This window comes from Ochotona princeps, chromosome 5 (assembly GCF_030435755.1).
Source record: "Ochotona princeps isolate mOchPri1 chromosome 5, mOchPri1.hap1, whole genome shotgun sequence".
Lineage (NCBI taxonomy): Eukaryota > Metazoa > Chordata > Mammalia > Lagomorpha > Ochotonidae > Ochotona > Ochotona princeps.
The window spans coordinates 80305949-80321720 of record NC_080836.1 but is presented as its reverse complement, the minus strand read 5'-3'; the positions used below and the strand labels follow the sequence as shown (position 1 = coordinate 80321720).

Here is a 15772-nt window from a genome sequence, read left to right as displayed (position 1 = left end):
TCTGCCACCAGCTCCTGCAGACTATACTTTTTTTTTTTTTTTAGCCTTGGAACTCATCAGAAGAAACATGAGCTGAGCTCCTGTGTCATCACCATCAGGCTGTCCACACTACCCAGGTTCTCCCTCCCTTTCCTGATGATCTCCAATTAGCTTAGAAATGAGGATGTCTCCTCTTTCCGTCCCCTTCATCCCAGGTTTCAGTGCTCGGTAATGAGATCAAGCACACAGATCAGCATCAAGGACCAGACAACTCCTCACTGGCAGGTTTCATTCCACATGGCCACTAGGAGCCTTCTCCATGTCAAACAAACAAACAAGCAAACAAATATAAACAAACATGCTCTCTATCAGCTGGGTGTCTGTGCTTTCTGCTGCCAAAAATCTTACTTAGCTGAAACAAAGAGGTATAACCCATTTCTTCCCCCACCCCGGCCTTTCTTTATATGAAGAAAATCAAGACATTTTATTGAAATAGTTGAGAACTTATTAAAACATCTGTTTTGATTGTGTGTGGTTAACCTTTTCCATTCCCAAACATTTACAAACTCACATTCTTGTTTGGATTACTTTCACTCTCTGAATCACACACATATATATCGATGGATATCAACTAATACATATATCAGTAATTCACACTTCAGTCCTGGATACATGTTTACACCCTCACAAAATATCACACATCCATAAATACTAAAATTGCTGTCTCTTTTTCCTTGGGAGAATGGAATTCTTCAAATGCATCAGTAGAAAAGATAAGGAAAGCACACTGAATCCTTATACATCTCCTCTCAGTAACAGAGCTTTGATTCTCAGGGCTGGCAACTCCTCGCATCGTGAACATCAACACGAACATGTTCCAACAACCTTTGTTAGAATTTCTTGTGCAGAGTGATGCCATGCATGGCTTTGTAGGCTTTTGTTGTGTTCCACACCAACTTCCTGAATGCTTTCTGTCCTGATTGGGAGGAGTCTCGCCAAAGGAGAGTTGAACTCAAGGGCAATCCCCTGAAGGCCAACCTCCCCTGGAAGAGCGGAAATTGATCCTGTTGCAAACGGAGCCACTGGGCCTGTTGGGTGAGTTGACCAGGGGGCTTCATTCTCCAACTATTTCATGAATACCTTTCACCTCTGGCAAACTCATTTCCCAGAAAGTACCAAGATCCTGGAGGAGCAGTTATCTCCTGAATCTGGGTAGGCAGCCCAAGAGGTGCGCAGATCAGGTCAGATAAAGACCCTTGGGGCTCCAGCATGGAAAGCTGAAGGTGTTATTTCCAGGTGTTACTCCCCATAGACAGAGCAGCTCACTATGGAGTTCTGATCCCTGCCACCTACAATGAGTACTTAGGTACTTTTCTTTGAAATTTAAACTATCAGATATTCCTTTTCTCTTTCACCTGCTTCATTCTCCCACCAGAACTGCGCCTTGCTTTTACTGGTAGCCCAAGCACCAGTCCTTGTTGTCTAGGGCAAACTTGTCCACTTGCCCTCTTACGGAACCGAACTTAAGGGAACTCATAGGTTCCTCGGAAATATTTAGTTTTTGTGCTTGTCTTGGCAGCACACATACTAAAATTGGAACGATACAGGAAAGCCTAGCATGGTCCCCGTGCGAGGGTAAAACTTGGTTTTTAGGAAATATTAAGCAGAATTGAAGAAAGTCAAGTGTTTTAAAAATCTGGCCTGTGTTCCAGGAAAATCTAATTGGAGCTTTTTAAAAGGAACTCTGTACAGCTTGAACTGGACAATTGTATTTTCTAAAAACCAAAGACTGACTGCAGTAAAGAACTCTTAAATAATCAGAATTACAAAGGCTCACCGCAATAGCCAGAGCTGTGTAACAGCAAGGACATGAGCAACCAGCTCTTTCAGTTTAGCTCAACTAGCGCAGGGGACCCTGACCAGAGTGGATACGGCCTTAAGGAGTCAAGTGATTGTGATCAAAAGTGGGTTTGGGGTCACAGGGGAAGAGGATTTGACATTCGCCTTAAGAGGAAAGGAGCACCTGATTCTTCATTTCCCAGGCCTCGGCTTCCTGGATGGTAATTCAATGAGTGGACTGAACCAGACGTAGCTTTTAAAACAGTGAAAAGTTCCCCTTGATGAAATTCTACCCCAAACCCCCTTGAAAAAAACAGACAAATGTAGAGCTCTTTTTGGAGGCTGGGAGGAAGGGTAGCCAGAAGCGGTGCTGAGTCTGTGCCTCAGGGACTTTCCCCTAGCCTCTGAAGGGCTTCTCTGCAGGTGCACTGGGCTCCCTGGAACATGGTTTGAAGCCTAGTGAGCTGCAATTGAGTTCCCTTCTTGAAAATGCCATGGAACAGACAGCAGAAGGATGAAGAGACACTCACTTCTTACAGACAGCGGTTCCCCCTCATCCACAGTTTGGCCTTCCTTGGTTTCAGTTATCCTCGTCAACTGGGTGATCTTTCTGACATCTTCAGAAGGCCAACGGTTGCCTGATGCTACACAGTGACGCCTTTGTCATTTCACAGGGCAGGTATTGTACCATCTCACACTATCACAAGAAGCATGAGTTCAGGACCAAGAGGTATTTTGAGAAAGAAAATTTACGTACACATCACTCTTATTCTGAGTGTTTTCTCATCTATAAGATGAGCTGCGTGCTTCTACAGCTCAGTTCTGAAAGAGCTATAACTTAGGCATCTCCTGGGGATTGAACCCCAAATTCAGATGATTCTTCACCTTCCTGCAGAATAAGACGTTTGCTCAAGGTGTTACCCTCTGTGCTATTTCTTGGTAAGCCGGAAGTACAACCCCAGGATCCTTTGGATGAACATGTCTGCCTTGCATTAGGGAGAGTTCAAATGTCTCTTTTAATCACATTAGCTCCATTGACGTGAGTTTCTTTTCTTGACTGAGTCTGTGGCTGCATGTTTATAAATATTATGGATACACAGTTCTGTGTGTGAGCATGTCAACAACAGTGAGGCATGAAAAGCAAGACCAAAAGCAGTTCCTTCACATGCCTCCCTCAGATCCTCTAAGTCCTCTGCACGGGGTTTTAACCAAATTTTGCTCGCTAACCAGGGATAAGCTGTCTTTTAAGTTATTTCTGTGTGCTGAGGCTGGATTTTGTTTTATTCAAAGAGATTTCAGCCTGTCACAAGACAGTCTCATAAAATCTGTATCTTGGCTTAAGATGGGAAGAAATGAGCCAATCCATCAGCCCAGGAATGTGGCCGTTTGACCACTTCCTAAGGCAACTGGGAAGGGATGCAATCTATTCAATTTATGGGGCCGGGTGGCAGTGAATGATGCACTCCTGAAGGCACAGCAAATGGAAACCCCTGTGAACTTTAGCAATGATAAAGTTCAAAATCTGAATAAAAGAAACATCTGGGAGGTGGGGAGAGATGAGACAAGAGAATCGGAGAGGAAGCCAGCATGCGGGGAGCGAAGAGAGGAAGGAAGGAAGGAAGCAAATTCCCTCTTCTAAAACACCTCCTCTGAACTCACCAAGGAGAGAGTCACACATGGGGTCTGCAAATGGGCCCTTTTGAGCATCTCTTCCCCTCAATCTGGATTCTAAAAATGAACCCTCATTTACTCGGCAAAATGTAAGTTTGATGTGATTACCTCCCCTGACCTCGAATCATGCCACCTGTGGTAACCTTATTATTTGTCATCTTATATCATAAACAAATGCAATTCCAATAGGTCAGCCGATATAATATCATTAGTTTATATTTATGTCCGCTCTTTCCCAGCCCTCATTGCAAATGTAATTTTGATGCCATTGATGAGAGATCTGGGATTACAATTCCTGACCATTTTAACAGACATTTGAGGGAAGGAAACAGAAGGAGAATGATTCTGAAGTCTCTCCAAAAACCAAAGGAGGAAAAAGGTAATGTAATATATTTTTTCATTTATTTTGATTAACTGAAGCTCATGTTGAAACGTCAATGGCTCCCCATTGGTGAGCAAAGGAAACTCAAACCCCTTGGCAGGGCAATCTGCATGGTGCATTGAGCCCACATCATTATTTTTAATTTTCTCTGCAATTATTTCCCACCACAAAACCTGCAGCTTCTGAGTGTTCCCCAAAATAACAAAAATGATAAGTCTTGCCTCCTGCCTTCTCCTTCCCCCAGGTGCCCTTCCCAGCTCCAAATCCTATCTTCCCTTGAACCCATTCTCAGAGGCTGCCTCTACCCTGGGCTCATCCCCCATACCAGCACTAATTTTTCCTCCTTGGATCAAGAAGGCCAAAGTCTGCACCATCTTCTGTGGTGTGTGAGTTCAGAAGGGCCTGAGCCATTTTCCTTTCTGCTGGGCCACCAGCACCTGCAGGGCACGTGACTCCCTTCCCATACATCTTTGGCAGCTCTTACAAAACCAAATCCAGAGTCTTTCCCCAAAAGTCCCACTCACATGACATCTGATAATTGGATAAATTGAGAATGGACTAGAGTGACCTCCCATGGTATCAGTAGATGTCCCAGAGTCTCATCACAATGCATTCTGCTTCTCTGGCTACTATCCTTTCTTTCTCACTCACAGCTGTTATTAAATGCAGATGGCTTTTAGTGGCAAACTGAGACTTTCAATAACTTTTCTGGAATAACAGTCCCTTGTCATAGGTCAAGACAGACAGTGTGAATGCCATCTCCAAGGATCCTGTAACATTAGACAATAATGATGAAGTTCAAAGGATATTTATATTTTTCAGTCTAATATTAATAAAATTAATTCATCATAGAGCTTATTTGCTCCCTCATTACAACCTCTCCATATTCACAAAGACAAGCTCTAAATATTTGTTGTCAGTTAGCACCAAAAGGTGCAAACCATTACTGCACCGCTCAACCATTCGTTAGTGGTGGATTTTTCTCTTCAGCTCACCTCTCTAGACTGAACTCTTCCCCATGCCCCTGTCTTTGGCTCCCAATATGCCTTTTGGACACATCTGTCTTATGTGCCCCTTTTAACCCAGTGATCATGGTTACCATTCAGCCTAGTAATTTGCAATTCCCTTCATCTTCTTTGCTGATAGGCTCACCAGAACCTGGCCACTGGTTATCACAGGGTCTTCGGAGGCCGGGAGGAGGGTACCAGGCATACGTGGATTCAGATGGCCAGCAGCTCCATCCCACCGCCTGCTCAGGCTACCAGGGAGACTTTCTTTTTGTGATTCCCAGCTATCTACCCTCCCCCCCACCCCCGTCCAACCTTTTTCTGGATTAGACCATGACTCTTTCATGAAGATCCACAGGGAAATGGGATTATTAAGAGTCTTGCTGGGTAAAAGCTATTTTGTCTTTTCTGACGACTTTTTTTGAGTTCAGCTGCTGAGGGGTCTTAATGCCAGAGTAGAAGTTATTACACATTAGAGAGAACTCCTTAAACACAGTGTTCCCTGCTGAGTCCACTTTCAGCGATGAAGGATGGAAGGGGAGGCAAAGGAAAGGAAAGGAAAGAAGGAAGAGAAGTGAAAACAAAGTGGAGGCAAGAACACTAAACCCAGAACAAGCAGGGGGGAAAAATGCAAAGAGGAGACATAAATCTGACAATGCAGCCCAGAATCCCCAGCTATGAAGACCAGTGTGGCCAGAGATAATCTGGTGCTTATGAAACGCAGACAAAGGTTTAGTGGGGGAAGACCCGAGAATGAATAAGTATTTACGTATTCAAAGAAAACCTCATAAAAACAACATAAACTTCCCACCATGATTAGAGCGTGTTTCCTGTGATGATGAGATTCAGTTAGCTTTACTGAAATGGTTTCAAAGATGAAATGACTTTAGTGCAGGCTTAGCGCATGTGCCAAACAGCAGTCAAAGAATTCTGACACAGCACAACCATCCCAGGCAGTAGGTATTTTTATTAAGCATTTTCTACAGATAAGGAAACTGAGGCACAACAAAACCATGTACTCGGATCACAGAGGGTGCTTGGATGGCAACTGGCAAGTGGCCGAGCAGGCTTCTAAACCAAGGCTGTCTGGCTTCAGGGTTTCAGAAGCTGGGAAGTCCAGCGATGACTGCTCTCTAACTTATTTGGTGGCATGGTGAGACAGACAGCCCTGGTGCCTGTGCGAAGACCCTGCTTCCTCAGCCCGTGCTGGTGATCTTGGTGAACAATGAGAGATGTGTTCAAGGCTGCAGTGTGAGTGGGCTGGAAGCACTTAACACCTTCTCCACTGCCTGTGCTCGGAGGCGCTCAGCTCCCTGTCATCCTGGTTTGTCTTTCTGTGGTTGCAGAAACCCCAGGGAGGGAGGCGGGGCGGGGGAGAGTGAAGGTGCAGGCTGGGTGGGATGCTCAGGCCTGCAGTCAGGCATCCCAACAGAGGTCTTGGTTGAACTCCCACTGCTCTCTCTCCTTCCCCACCCTCACTCGCCCTCATCCTAAATGCCACGTGGTTATTGTTCTGCCGGAGAGGAGCAGCATTTTCAGAAATGGGGGATTTATTTTTATAGCACAGCTGGTCTGCCAAAGGTCACATAATTTGGCAACGTTCCCAGTGGTTAAAAATTAATTTCTCCTTATTAATACAACCAAGGTCCCATAGGATGGGAGCTCAGTCTTATCTAAACTTGACAGCTTCCTAAAGCTTTAGAAGATGCTGTCTCCTGAAGGGCCGGCCACGATACAAGGCCAGTGTGTTCTGGAATCCCACTCCACTGAGTCCTGTTAGGGAATGGAAACCTCAAGCCCTCAGCCAATTCTCAGGCAAGTGAAACTTTAGAGAGCTCTGTACCATCTTTTAGCAATGGGTTAATCAAATGGGAGGAAAGCAAAATGGGGGGTGGGGCACGGATAAAAGAAAACGGCCAAGTCCTTACATGGGAAGAAAAGTACTCTGGCCACTGGGGATCAAAACACAAATAAAACTGCCTCTCAGGCAGGGCACCCCCAAGATGTGTCCAGCGGAAGTGATGAGCAGGTGTGTGAAGGATCCTACACACCGAGCCTTCAGAGGTACCTTTCAGAGGATCCTTTCTCTTCAATTCAAGAAGTAAAAAAGGTATCTGGCTTGTGGAAAGGCAAAATTACAACACAGAGTTCTAATTAGCCTTTATTTGCAATTCATGAATTGGGAAACATTTCATTCTATAAAATAGAAGGCATGTGCCCAAAGCGCAGCGGAGGGAGGTGGTGGGCGAAAGAGCCAGAAAAAGAACAAACAGTGCACAGGCCTCTCCAGCTGAAGTTCCATACAGGGATGAGGCAGGGGCGGAAGGGGGCACCCTCAGTGACTCTCCAGGTTGGTTGCTTGGTCTGTTTTGTTGATTTTGTTGGTTTCATGACATGACACGTGACACTTGGCACCTGATTTCATTGGTGTTTGGTTTGGTCTGGTGTGCTGGGGGCTGGCACAGAAGTCTAGCCCAAAAACAGTGGCCTGTACATTTTGCTACCCTTATTAAACCAGAACATTTTCATCTGGAGCTTCTAAAGTCTTTCGACACTGCACCTTTGGAGAAATCTGTTCTGACTACTCTACTGGTGAATCTGACCTTGAATTCTGTCGACTCAGGATGGTTCCACTCCAAGTCAGTGCATTCTCTAGATAGTTTTCATGAAGAGCTGAGTGAGAAGAAACGCACCAGTGATGACTGAACTAATCTACTCTCTAATGTCTCCCCCTTTTCATCTCAGGCCCCTCTTCACCTGGCATTATATTTGAGCCCCATCGCATGTATGTCGGGAATAGGGAACAACCCGTGGCGCTGCGCATGCACATTTCTCTGAGGCAGAGCTTGGACAAGCAGGGGCCTGCCCTGGAGCCCTGTGGGGAGCAATCCCAAAGCCACTGTTTTGTACTCTGTGCTCGGTTGGCAACTGACAACAGCTCTGCTTGCTCCTGGGGCTGCTTCTCCGGAGAAGTTTACTGGGCACTGATTCAATGTGGGCAGGAGACAGGTCCCCAGTGCCTAGGGCAGGGCGTCTGGGTTAGAATCTAACCATGTTACTCACAAATTATGATCTGCTTATAACTCTAGCTCTATTTTGGAGACAGAGGCTAAAAGAAACACTTCTCAAACACTTAGCCGGCACCCAGAAGGCCATTGCTTTTCTTTCAGCGTTTGTTGGAACCCAGACTTGTCTCATACAGCCAATTTACACCTCTTATCTGATCGTCGAGTGCAGACCGAGAACCAAAGAAGGTTGAATGAAGCGAGTCTGCCCGTGTCCATGGCAATGGAGTTAAAACCCCAAGCAAAAATCAAACTCTTTTGGAAAGGGGGGATGGGGAGATGGTTCTGGGATCCCCGATTCATTTGGCCCCCCGGGTGCGGGGACGTGAGGACTTCCCACCATCCGATAAAATCCGTAATCAGGACCCCAATAATCTCCCGACAAAGCTCAGTCTCCCGTGAATTCCGATGAACTCTGACCAAGGGGAGCTTCGAGGCCAGGCGTTGGTGGGGATGGCTAGCGCCAGGGGGCTCCCCTGTCCATTTGAAAACGTAAGGAAGGGGGTGTCGGACCCAGGCAATAAACCGAGTGTCGCCTCCTACCCTTCCATCCATGGAAAAAAAGGAAAAAAAGACCCTGCCGAAACCACAGGAGCTGCGGCGGATGGGCGGCGTCCCTCCCCTCGGCTGGAAAGCTGACTCCCGCCCGTACGCCTCACCTCCCCCCGCGCAATCCGCAGATCTCCCAGACCACCGCCCGCCGGGACCGAGCGCTCGGCTCTGGCGCAGCCCCACACTCCGCCTCTTGGCGCCCGAGACCTGGTGGGAAATAACCGCAGCACAGCCAGCCCCAGGCGCAGGGCGAGGGCAACCGTTTCATCACAGCGTGCCTAGCCTCCATGAACTCGTGTTGATATTAAAAAGAAATCAATCAGTGAAAAATGAAAGCATTGGCTGTGAATGCAGTATTTCTTTTTCTCACGCTGAAAAACCAAGAGTCAGGCTGCGGGGACGGAGAGGCGGATACTCGCCAGCGCCTTGCAGAGGCTTCTCCCGGAGAAAGAGCCGCAGCCGCGACTTAACTTTCTGGCACAGGGGCAGTGTCGCAGAATTGCTGCAGGGTTCTCCCAGGGGAAAAGGAGGAGGAGGAAGAGGAAGGGGGTGGGGGCAAGAGGACGTGACTGGAGAGACTGGAGGCGGCCAACTTCGCGGAGGCTTTAGTTTGGGTTTTGCTTTCCCTGGGAATATTTTTGTCGAATAGAACGTGTATGGATCGCTCTGCTCTGTTTCCGCTGCGTAGCCCAAACAAATCGATGCGGTAATACAGACGGCGTTTGCGGGGGCTGGGGGAGCATCATGCGGGGAACCCGGGAGCACTACGTCCACCACGTGGATGCCCGCGCGCTGCGCGCTCATCACCTGTTCGGGCACGCGGGCGAGCGCTGGGCGCGCCGCGCTCCTAGAGGCTGCGCGAGTCGCGCGCGTTCCTGCCTCTTCAGCTGGCTCCTCGCCACCCTCCTCTATCCTGAAATCCCACCTCCGCTTCCCGCCACTCAGCAAAGCTAGCGCTTGGATCCTCTGCCCCGGCAGCCCCAGCCCTTCAGAGGAGCCGCGGCGAGTGGCCGGCGCAGAGCCGGGCTCTGGGGGTCAGCTGGGAGAGATACCGTCAGGGCCAGCCCAGGGGTCTGAGCCCTGGAGTCCTGGCCAGAGGGAGACAAGGAGGCTGAGCCACGATTTCGCGAGGCGGAGTGGCGAGCAAAGGGGTAGACGGGTGCTCGGCGCCCTGGCGGTCACCCAGTCGCCCATCAACGCAAGGGGCTGCACGCTGGGAATGCGGGGTTTTCCGCTAGGTCTCTCCCGGCCACGCACCTTCTCCTTCTCTCTCTTCCCCGATTTCCTCGGAATGGGTTTTCGCAGCCGCGGCGTGCGGCTGAGCCGAACCGCCTCCAGGCCGGCGCACACCGGGTGAGTCCAAGGTCTCGCTTGGCCTCGCCCTTTGCCACCCGCCGCCAGCTCCCCGGGTGCCAGTAGAGTGTCTGCTGAAAACCTCAGCAACCCGCCGCTGGCGATCGCCTTTTCGGGGTGGGGGTAGGGGGACTGAGGAATCACCACCCTGGGGGAGTTCCAACTTTGAGTCCCACCCGTGGTCCTATTCCCGACCCCAGACAGTCTCCAGGTGGGCGCCCGGCCCTGGTGCTCCTCAGCTCTGGGTTTCTCTGGAAGTGACGCAGCGCGGCCAGCGGTTGGAATGGGAGGGGGCTCTGCAGAGCAGGTGGCTGAGCCCGAGTGGATCTGAGCGGGTGTCACGCGCACACAAGTACACGCACTCTGCGCCGCGTTTGGGGACAGATGTGCGTACATCTGCGGTAGGCGACAACCCCTGAGTCTTCACAACCCCTTCCGAGCCACACAGTACCCTTTAGCTTAAGTTCGGAGTCTGTGCACGCCGGTGTGTGTGCCAGTGTGCGCGCGCTCATCCTCTCGGGCCTACCAGAGTCCGTGCCTGAATACATAAAATACCATGGGCATCCTCCAGGCGCGCTCACATGCACACATACACCCCAACATTCTTAAGAGTCAATGGGGTGGCCCAAGAAATCTCCCCAAGCAGGATCCGCACCCCATCCCTTTGATAGGATTTGCAGCTACATTGAGGACCGGTTACCGTAGGCAGAGATATGGATCTGGATGGCAAGGATTCCTTCAGCTGCTCTCCCCATCCAATGTCCAGGCTTGGTGTGTGTGTGTGTGTGTGTGTGTGTGTGTGTGTGTGTGTGTGTGTGTTGGTCAGCTCAGAGCCTGAGATCCAGGGTACCAGAGCAGAGCTCTTCCCACCAGCCACACACTGCGGGATCCCAGGGAGGCTGCAGCAAGTTAGCCCTACGGCTGCCGCCATCACCTTGAAAGTGCTCTGGGTAAGGACACTCCAGGAAGGGTTTCTTCCCCTCCTTACTAACCCCTGATTTCTCCATTGATGGTGTCCCCGTGGTGAATCACCTGTAGCAACTGAGCTAGGAATTGAGTTATCCACTTCCAGACCCTGTTCTCCAAGGAAAGGAAGGCTCAGGCAGGAAGCGAGTAGCTCCAGGAAGGAAGGAAAGAGAAGCCCCCTGGATGCCCTGAAAGCCGAGCTCAGCAGGCAGGGAGCAGACCCCATTGGCAGTCCCCACAGAGGCTGGCCCCAGCAGATCTGGGCCTCTCCTGGCTTACCTCTGTGGTCTTTCCACACACCCTTTTTGGCAGCAGTGGAGAACAAATTCCACTCCAAACTTTCTAACCACTTCACAAGACTGAGAGCCCTTACAGGGTCATGCAGTTTGTTTTATCTAATAATACTTTTTTTTTTTCAAAGCATATTTGATTGACTTTCCCAGAAAACATACGGATGCAACAAAGAGCAGGGAGGACCCATGGCTCGGAGTGTCAGCAGTGCCCAGCTCCAAGCCCCCAGCTCACAAGCCAACTTACTTGGCCAGCCAGAGCCGGGAGGGTTCTTAGGCGTATCCACCCCTTCTGCAAAGAATCCCTAGCATCTGAAAACCCAAACTCCGTCCTCGCCTTTCCCAAGCCCTTCAGTGAGCATTGCTCCATGTAGCTAAGTGGGGGGAATGCAAATGATTTATATTTCGCTGGCTAGGTTGGAGAAACTCAAGGGAGATGTGTTCTGCTTCAAGACAGGGAAAAAAAGCCCCCAAAATTGTAATGCAAAGGCTTTGTAGTATTTTTAAACCTTTGATTCAGTCCATATGTGACATCTGAACACCGCCAAATTCTGTTTCAAAACACACACACACACACACACACACACACTCCTAGCAGGAGAGGAAAGTTAGGTTCTAGCGGGGCCTCCCTCTCTATGCCTGCTCATGTGTGATTCTGCCGGGCTCTCCCCCGCATTAGCCAGTCCGTTGTAACGGGAAACTATGTTGAAATGTATAGAAAAACAAACTTTCAGGGGCTTACCTGCTTGGCCTCTTACTTCGTGTCCCGAAAAGCAGACGGCTAGGAAAACCCAGGTGACCAGCAACATATCCATTCTGGAGAAGGGGGCTTCCCCTCAGAGCAGGGCTTGTAGGTCTCTTGTCTAATTACAAGTCTTTGTGTTTGTCTCTTATTTTTTCCTTTGCAACGTCTTCTGTAAAGGTGTCTCTACGGGGGGGGGAGGGGGAGGCTGGGTACCCTCCGGGGTCCGGGCGCCCCGTCTTCACCTTTAGTCTTGTTGGAATCCCCACCTCACCAGGAGGAGGCAGCCCCCCGCAAGCCACCAAACAGGAGCAAACCGCGAAGAGGGGGGTCGGGTTTCCTCTCAAAACGCATCTATGTTCTCGCCAGTTCCTCAAAGTGTCATTTCCTTTATCCTACAACATCACGAGTATTTCCCGAAAGCCAGGCGTCAAATAACAAGAATCATCAGAAAAATTAAAGCCAAGACTTGCCTCGGGCATCCCCTGGCTCCGCTTCCCAGGCAGCGGTGTGATCTCACAGGCATGAAGGGACACACATCCCCGGTCCCGGGGACGGACACGCGGGCGGAGGCACCAGCTGCCGGACAGCCCGAGTGAGAGGCGGCCGCCCGGGCTCTCGTCCTCGCCGGGTTCCCCTAGGGGAGCTTCCCCCAGCAGCTACACCCTCCTGGCCAGCCTCTCGAGGGGCGTCTCAGGAAGGAAGCTGCTGCTGCCGCTGGTGGTGGTGGTGCTGCGGCGGCGGCGGCGGCTGGTGGAGCGGCTGGGATCGCCTGGCGAGTGAGCGAGCCCTTCTCCGAGTTCGCTGGCGCCCGCCCTCACCTCCACCTCGCTCCGCGCCTCGCCGAGGTCTGCGAGTCGGAGGCTGTGCAGGGGGCGGGCTGCGGGCTGGTGACTCGCTCGCGGTCTCTGCCTCCCCTCCGGCTCCCCCCCTCTGCCTTTTCAGGCCGAGCAGCATGTGGATGTCAGAGCCGCGGCGGCAGAGCTATCCGATTACGCGCCGGCTCAGGGCCCGCCCCTTCTGTGTTCCTGATTAAAGAGGCAGCCGCGGAGCCGCGCGGCGCAGAGCCCACTGCCGCGGCCCCGAGCTCGGGCGGGGCGGGCCGGGGCGGGGCGGCGGCGGCTTCCCAGGGGCGGCCGCGCGATCAAAGTTAGGCAGCTCCCCACGCGGCCGCCCGGCTCTCTCTGTGCGCCACCCGCGCGCCCTGCGCACCCCGCCGCCGCCGTGCAGCCCGTGCGTCACGCCCCGGGGAAGAGCGCCCCCGGGCACCTCCGGGGAGCCCTGCCCTTGGGCGCGCCGCCTCCCCTCCCTTCACCCCCAGGGGAAACTCCACGGATAGCGGGGGAAATCCTGGTTCCCCCGAAACGCTGCAAGTCCGATGCCACACACGCAGAACCTGACAATGCCACACGCCATAGCGTGGCGAGAGTTGGTGGCGTTCGGTGTCTGGGGAGGGAGTCAGTGGCAGCTCAGCCATGCGTTCGCGCAGGCAGCCTTGCGTGGCGGCGACACACATCATCAGCCTAGACCGAAAGAAACCCCAAACACTCCCTGCGATCATTACTCAACTTCATTGTCGAGTCCCAAACACGCCCCCTTGTCCCTGAACCCGTAACTTGTGAGCGTCGCCAGAAGAGGAAAGACTTTTCTTCCGCGAAGAATTCTTCAAGTAATTAAATCGGATTCCCCCAAGCTCCTCTCCAACAGTACAGGCACACGAGGGGCTGCCGGGCGGCGTGCTACTGTCACTGCGCCTGTTTCCCCCATTGAAAAATGTGGTCACAAAGCGGAGAGAAAGAAAACAGCATGAAGCGAACTATTTTTAAGCGGAGGCGTGAAAATTGTTTAGAAGGAGCTGCAAGCTGACAGTTGGGAAACACTTGTATCTTTGTTTCTGCGGATGGGTGTGTGCGTTCCCGAAGGGTCTGGCTTCTCTAGGCACCTAAGGCTGCCGCATCATGAAGACCCTAACAGGCACAGCCTCAGCGCCTTGGTGCCTCCACCTTTTCTGCCCCTCAGCAGATGACGAAAAAACAAAGTTAGGATAACAAGAAACACAGAGCTGCTCATCCCATTTGCTCTGGTGCTTGTACTTGTGGATTCTCTTGGGTGGTTTCCCTCCTTATCTGGACTCGCCATTAGCTGTGTTTATCACTTTTCGTGTTTGAAAAATCTGTAACTCCCACTTAACTGTTATTTACACTGAGATAACCAAAACAAAATTGAATCCCAAGTGAATTGCAAATCCGGGTTTGAGCCAAGCCACACAGGGTGTTACAGTGCAAACCCACAGTATCATACTGTTCATCTCAGATGCCTGGGTGGACCTAGAAAAAAAAAAAAAAAAACAAAACCAGGCGCCTCCTGAGTAAATTTCAGGAATTCTCCCCTCCCCCAAAGGGTGCCATCCCCCTTTTCCTTGCAGCCTCCCTGTGTTCTTATCTGCCTCGGCTGCAGAGCACATTCACATTGCACATTTGCATTATTCCTGCTTAAAGTGCAAGGGCGAGGAACGATTCCCAGCCGTACCTCTTCTCAGAAAACAACCGGATTTGGAACCTTGGGCAGAGATCCTCGGATCTAGTAAGTGCCCAAACTGAGAACACCATAGCTGAAGTTTAGTGAAGAGCACATGGAAGAGGAGCGAGAACAAAGTGTAAAACACAAGCCACGGGGGAACCAGAGAAGGACAGAGGATGGCCCTGGACTTCTAGTCTTGAAGTCTCAGGCTGAGGGGCCCCATCTGCTACTTCCAGGGTCCTGGGTTCAGAAGGGAGTTGTCAGTGTCCGTTTCTGCATTCTGTTGCTGCACCTGACTCCCAGCCTTAGGGATTTTCATTTTTTCAGGCAAGTCCTACAGGGGGAGCTAAGTTACCTCCTGGGAGTTCCGTATGCATGGCTGTAAGACTTCTCAGCCTTCCCTTGCCTGAAGGCCTCCTTACCTGCAGTTGGACCTTGGGTGATTCTAATGCTCTGAGCCCTAGGGGCTCCAGGCAACCAGACATTTCTTAATCCTCTAGGGGGCAGCACTCAATAAATAATTGTAGCACCTCTTAGGGTAATATTTGGGGTTCATTTACATGCAGGCATTCAAAGTGCTTTGTCAGATCAGGGAAGATTCAGCAGGAGGCTAGATCTCTGTCCACTCTAAACCAGACCCCACAGGCCCAGGGAGAGCTAGGAATTGCTTTTACCTATGACTTCCAAGGACTCTTGGAAAGTAAGTGCAAATCCCATGTGCATTGCATGGAAAATGAATCTTGAGGGGAACTATGCAGACTTGGGGCTGGCTCAGACCTGTAAGCTTTATCTTTTGTCTAGACTGAGATCTCACAGGTTTGGTGCGATTGGTTGAGTTTTGAGTTGAGGCGGAGGTAAGTTGTGAGTGTATATCCTTGACTTATTAGGTAACCTGCCTCTTTAAATGCTGATCTCTGCTTCAGAAACCGTAGGGGCATGAAGAGAAACACCCAGCTGGCTGGCAAACAGCTACCCGGCGAAGCTGGCATTCTGAGCCACGTCACTGACTCGCCTGGGCTGTTCCATGTCATTATCCTTAATTGTGAAATAATAATAATAGATAATCCCACTCTACATTCCATTCCTTGGACAGGAAGGGACACGGAGGAACATAAAAACAGATTTACAGATGATGCTAAAAGAAAGCGTGTTCTAGCCACACCCAGGGGGCGATTTGTTTCCAGCTAGACTGTTGTCCCAGTTAAACTGTTCCAGAACCTGAGGTGTGTCAGAATCACCTAGGGCCAGTGCGAAAAAAATCCATCTCCCCAGGCACTGTGATTCCTCTCTTGGTGACTGGAATCTGGCGGCATGCATTATTATTATTTTTTATTATTATTATTATTATTATTATCGCAAAGTCAGATATACAGAGACGAGGAGAGACAGAGAGAAAGATCTTCCAT

The 15772-nt window shown here is 50.6% G+C and overlaps 1 protein-coding gene and 1 non-coding gene across 7 annotated transcripts in view; one reads left to right on the top strand and one right to left on the bottom strand.

The window, feature by feature from the left end:
* The window catches only part of NRP2 (neuropilin 2), a 112007-nt gene extending 99082 nt beyond the window's left edge, over positions 1-12925 (bottom strand). For 4 of the 6 annotated variants that reach the window (XR_009245492.1, XR_009245493.1, XM_004576908.3 and 1 more), the window contains exon 1: positions 11847-12925. Coding sequence is in view for 4 of the 6 variants with exons in the window: in XM_004576908.3 (XP_004576965.2) it covers positions 11847-11919 (73 nt within the window). In the remaining 2 variants the exon portion in view is untranslated. The remainder of the gene's footprint in view (positions 1-11846) is intronic. The other 2 variants (XM_004576905.3, XM_004576906.3) reach the window with 2 other exon arrangements.
* Positions 1543-1650, top strand: LOC118757944 (U6 spliceosomal RNA). The gene has a single exon (XR_004995448.1). It is a non-coding gene; the product is annotated as a U6 spliceosomal RNA (small nuclear RNA).
* Positions 12926-15772: the final 2847 nt, after the last annotated feature.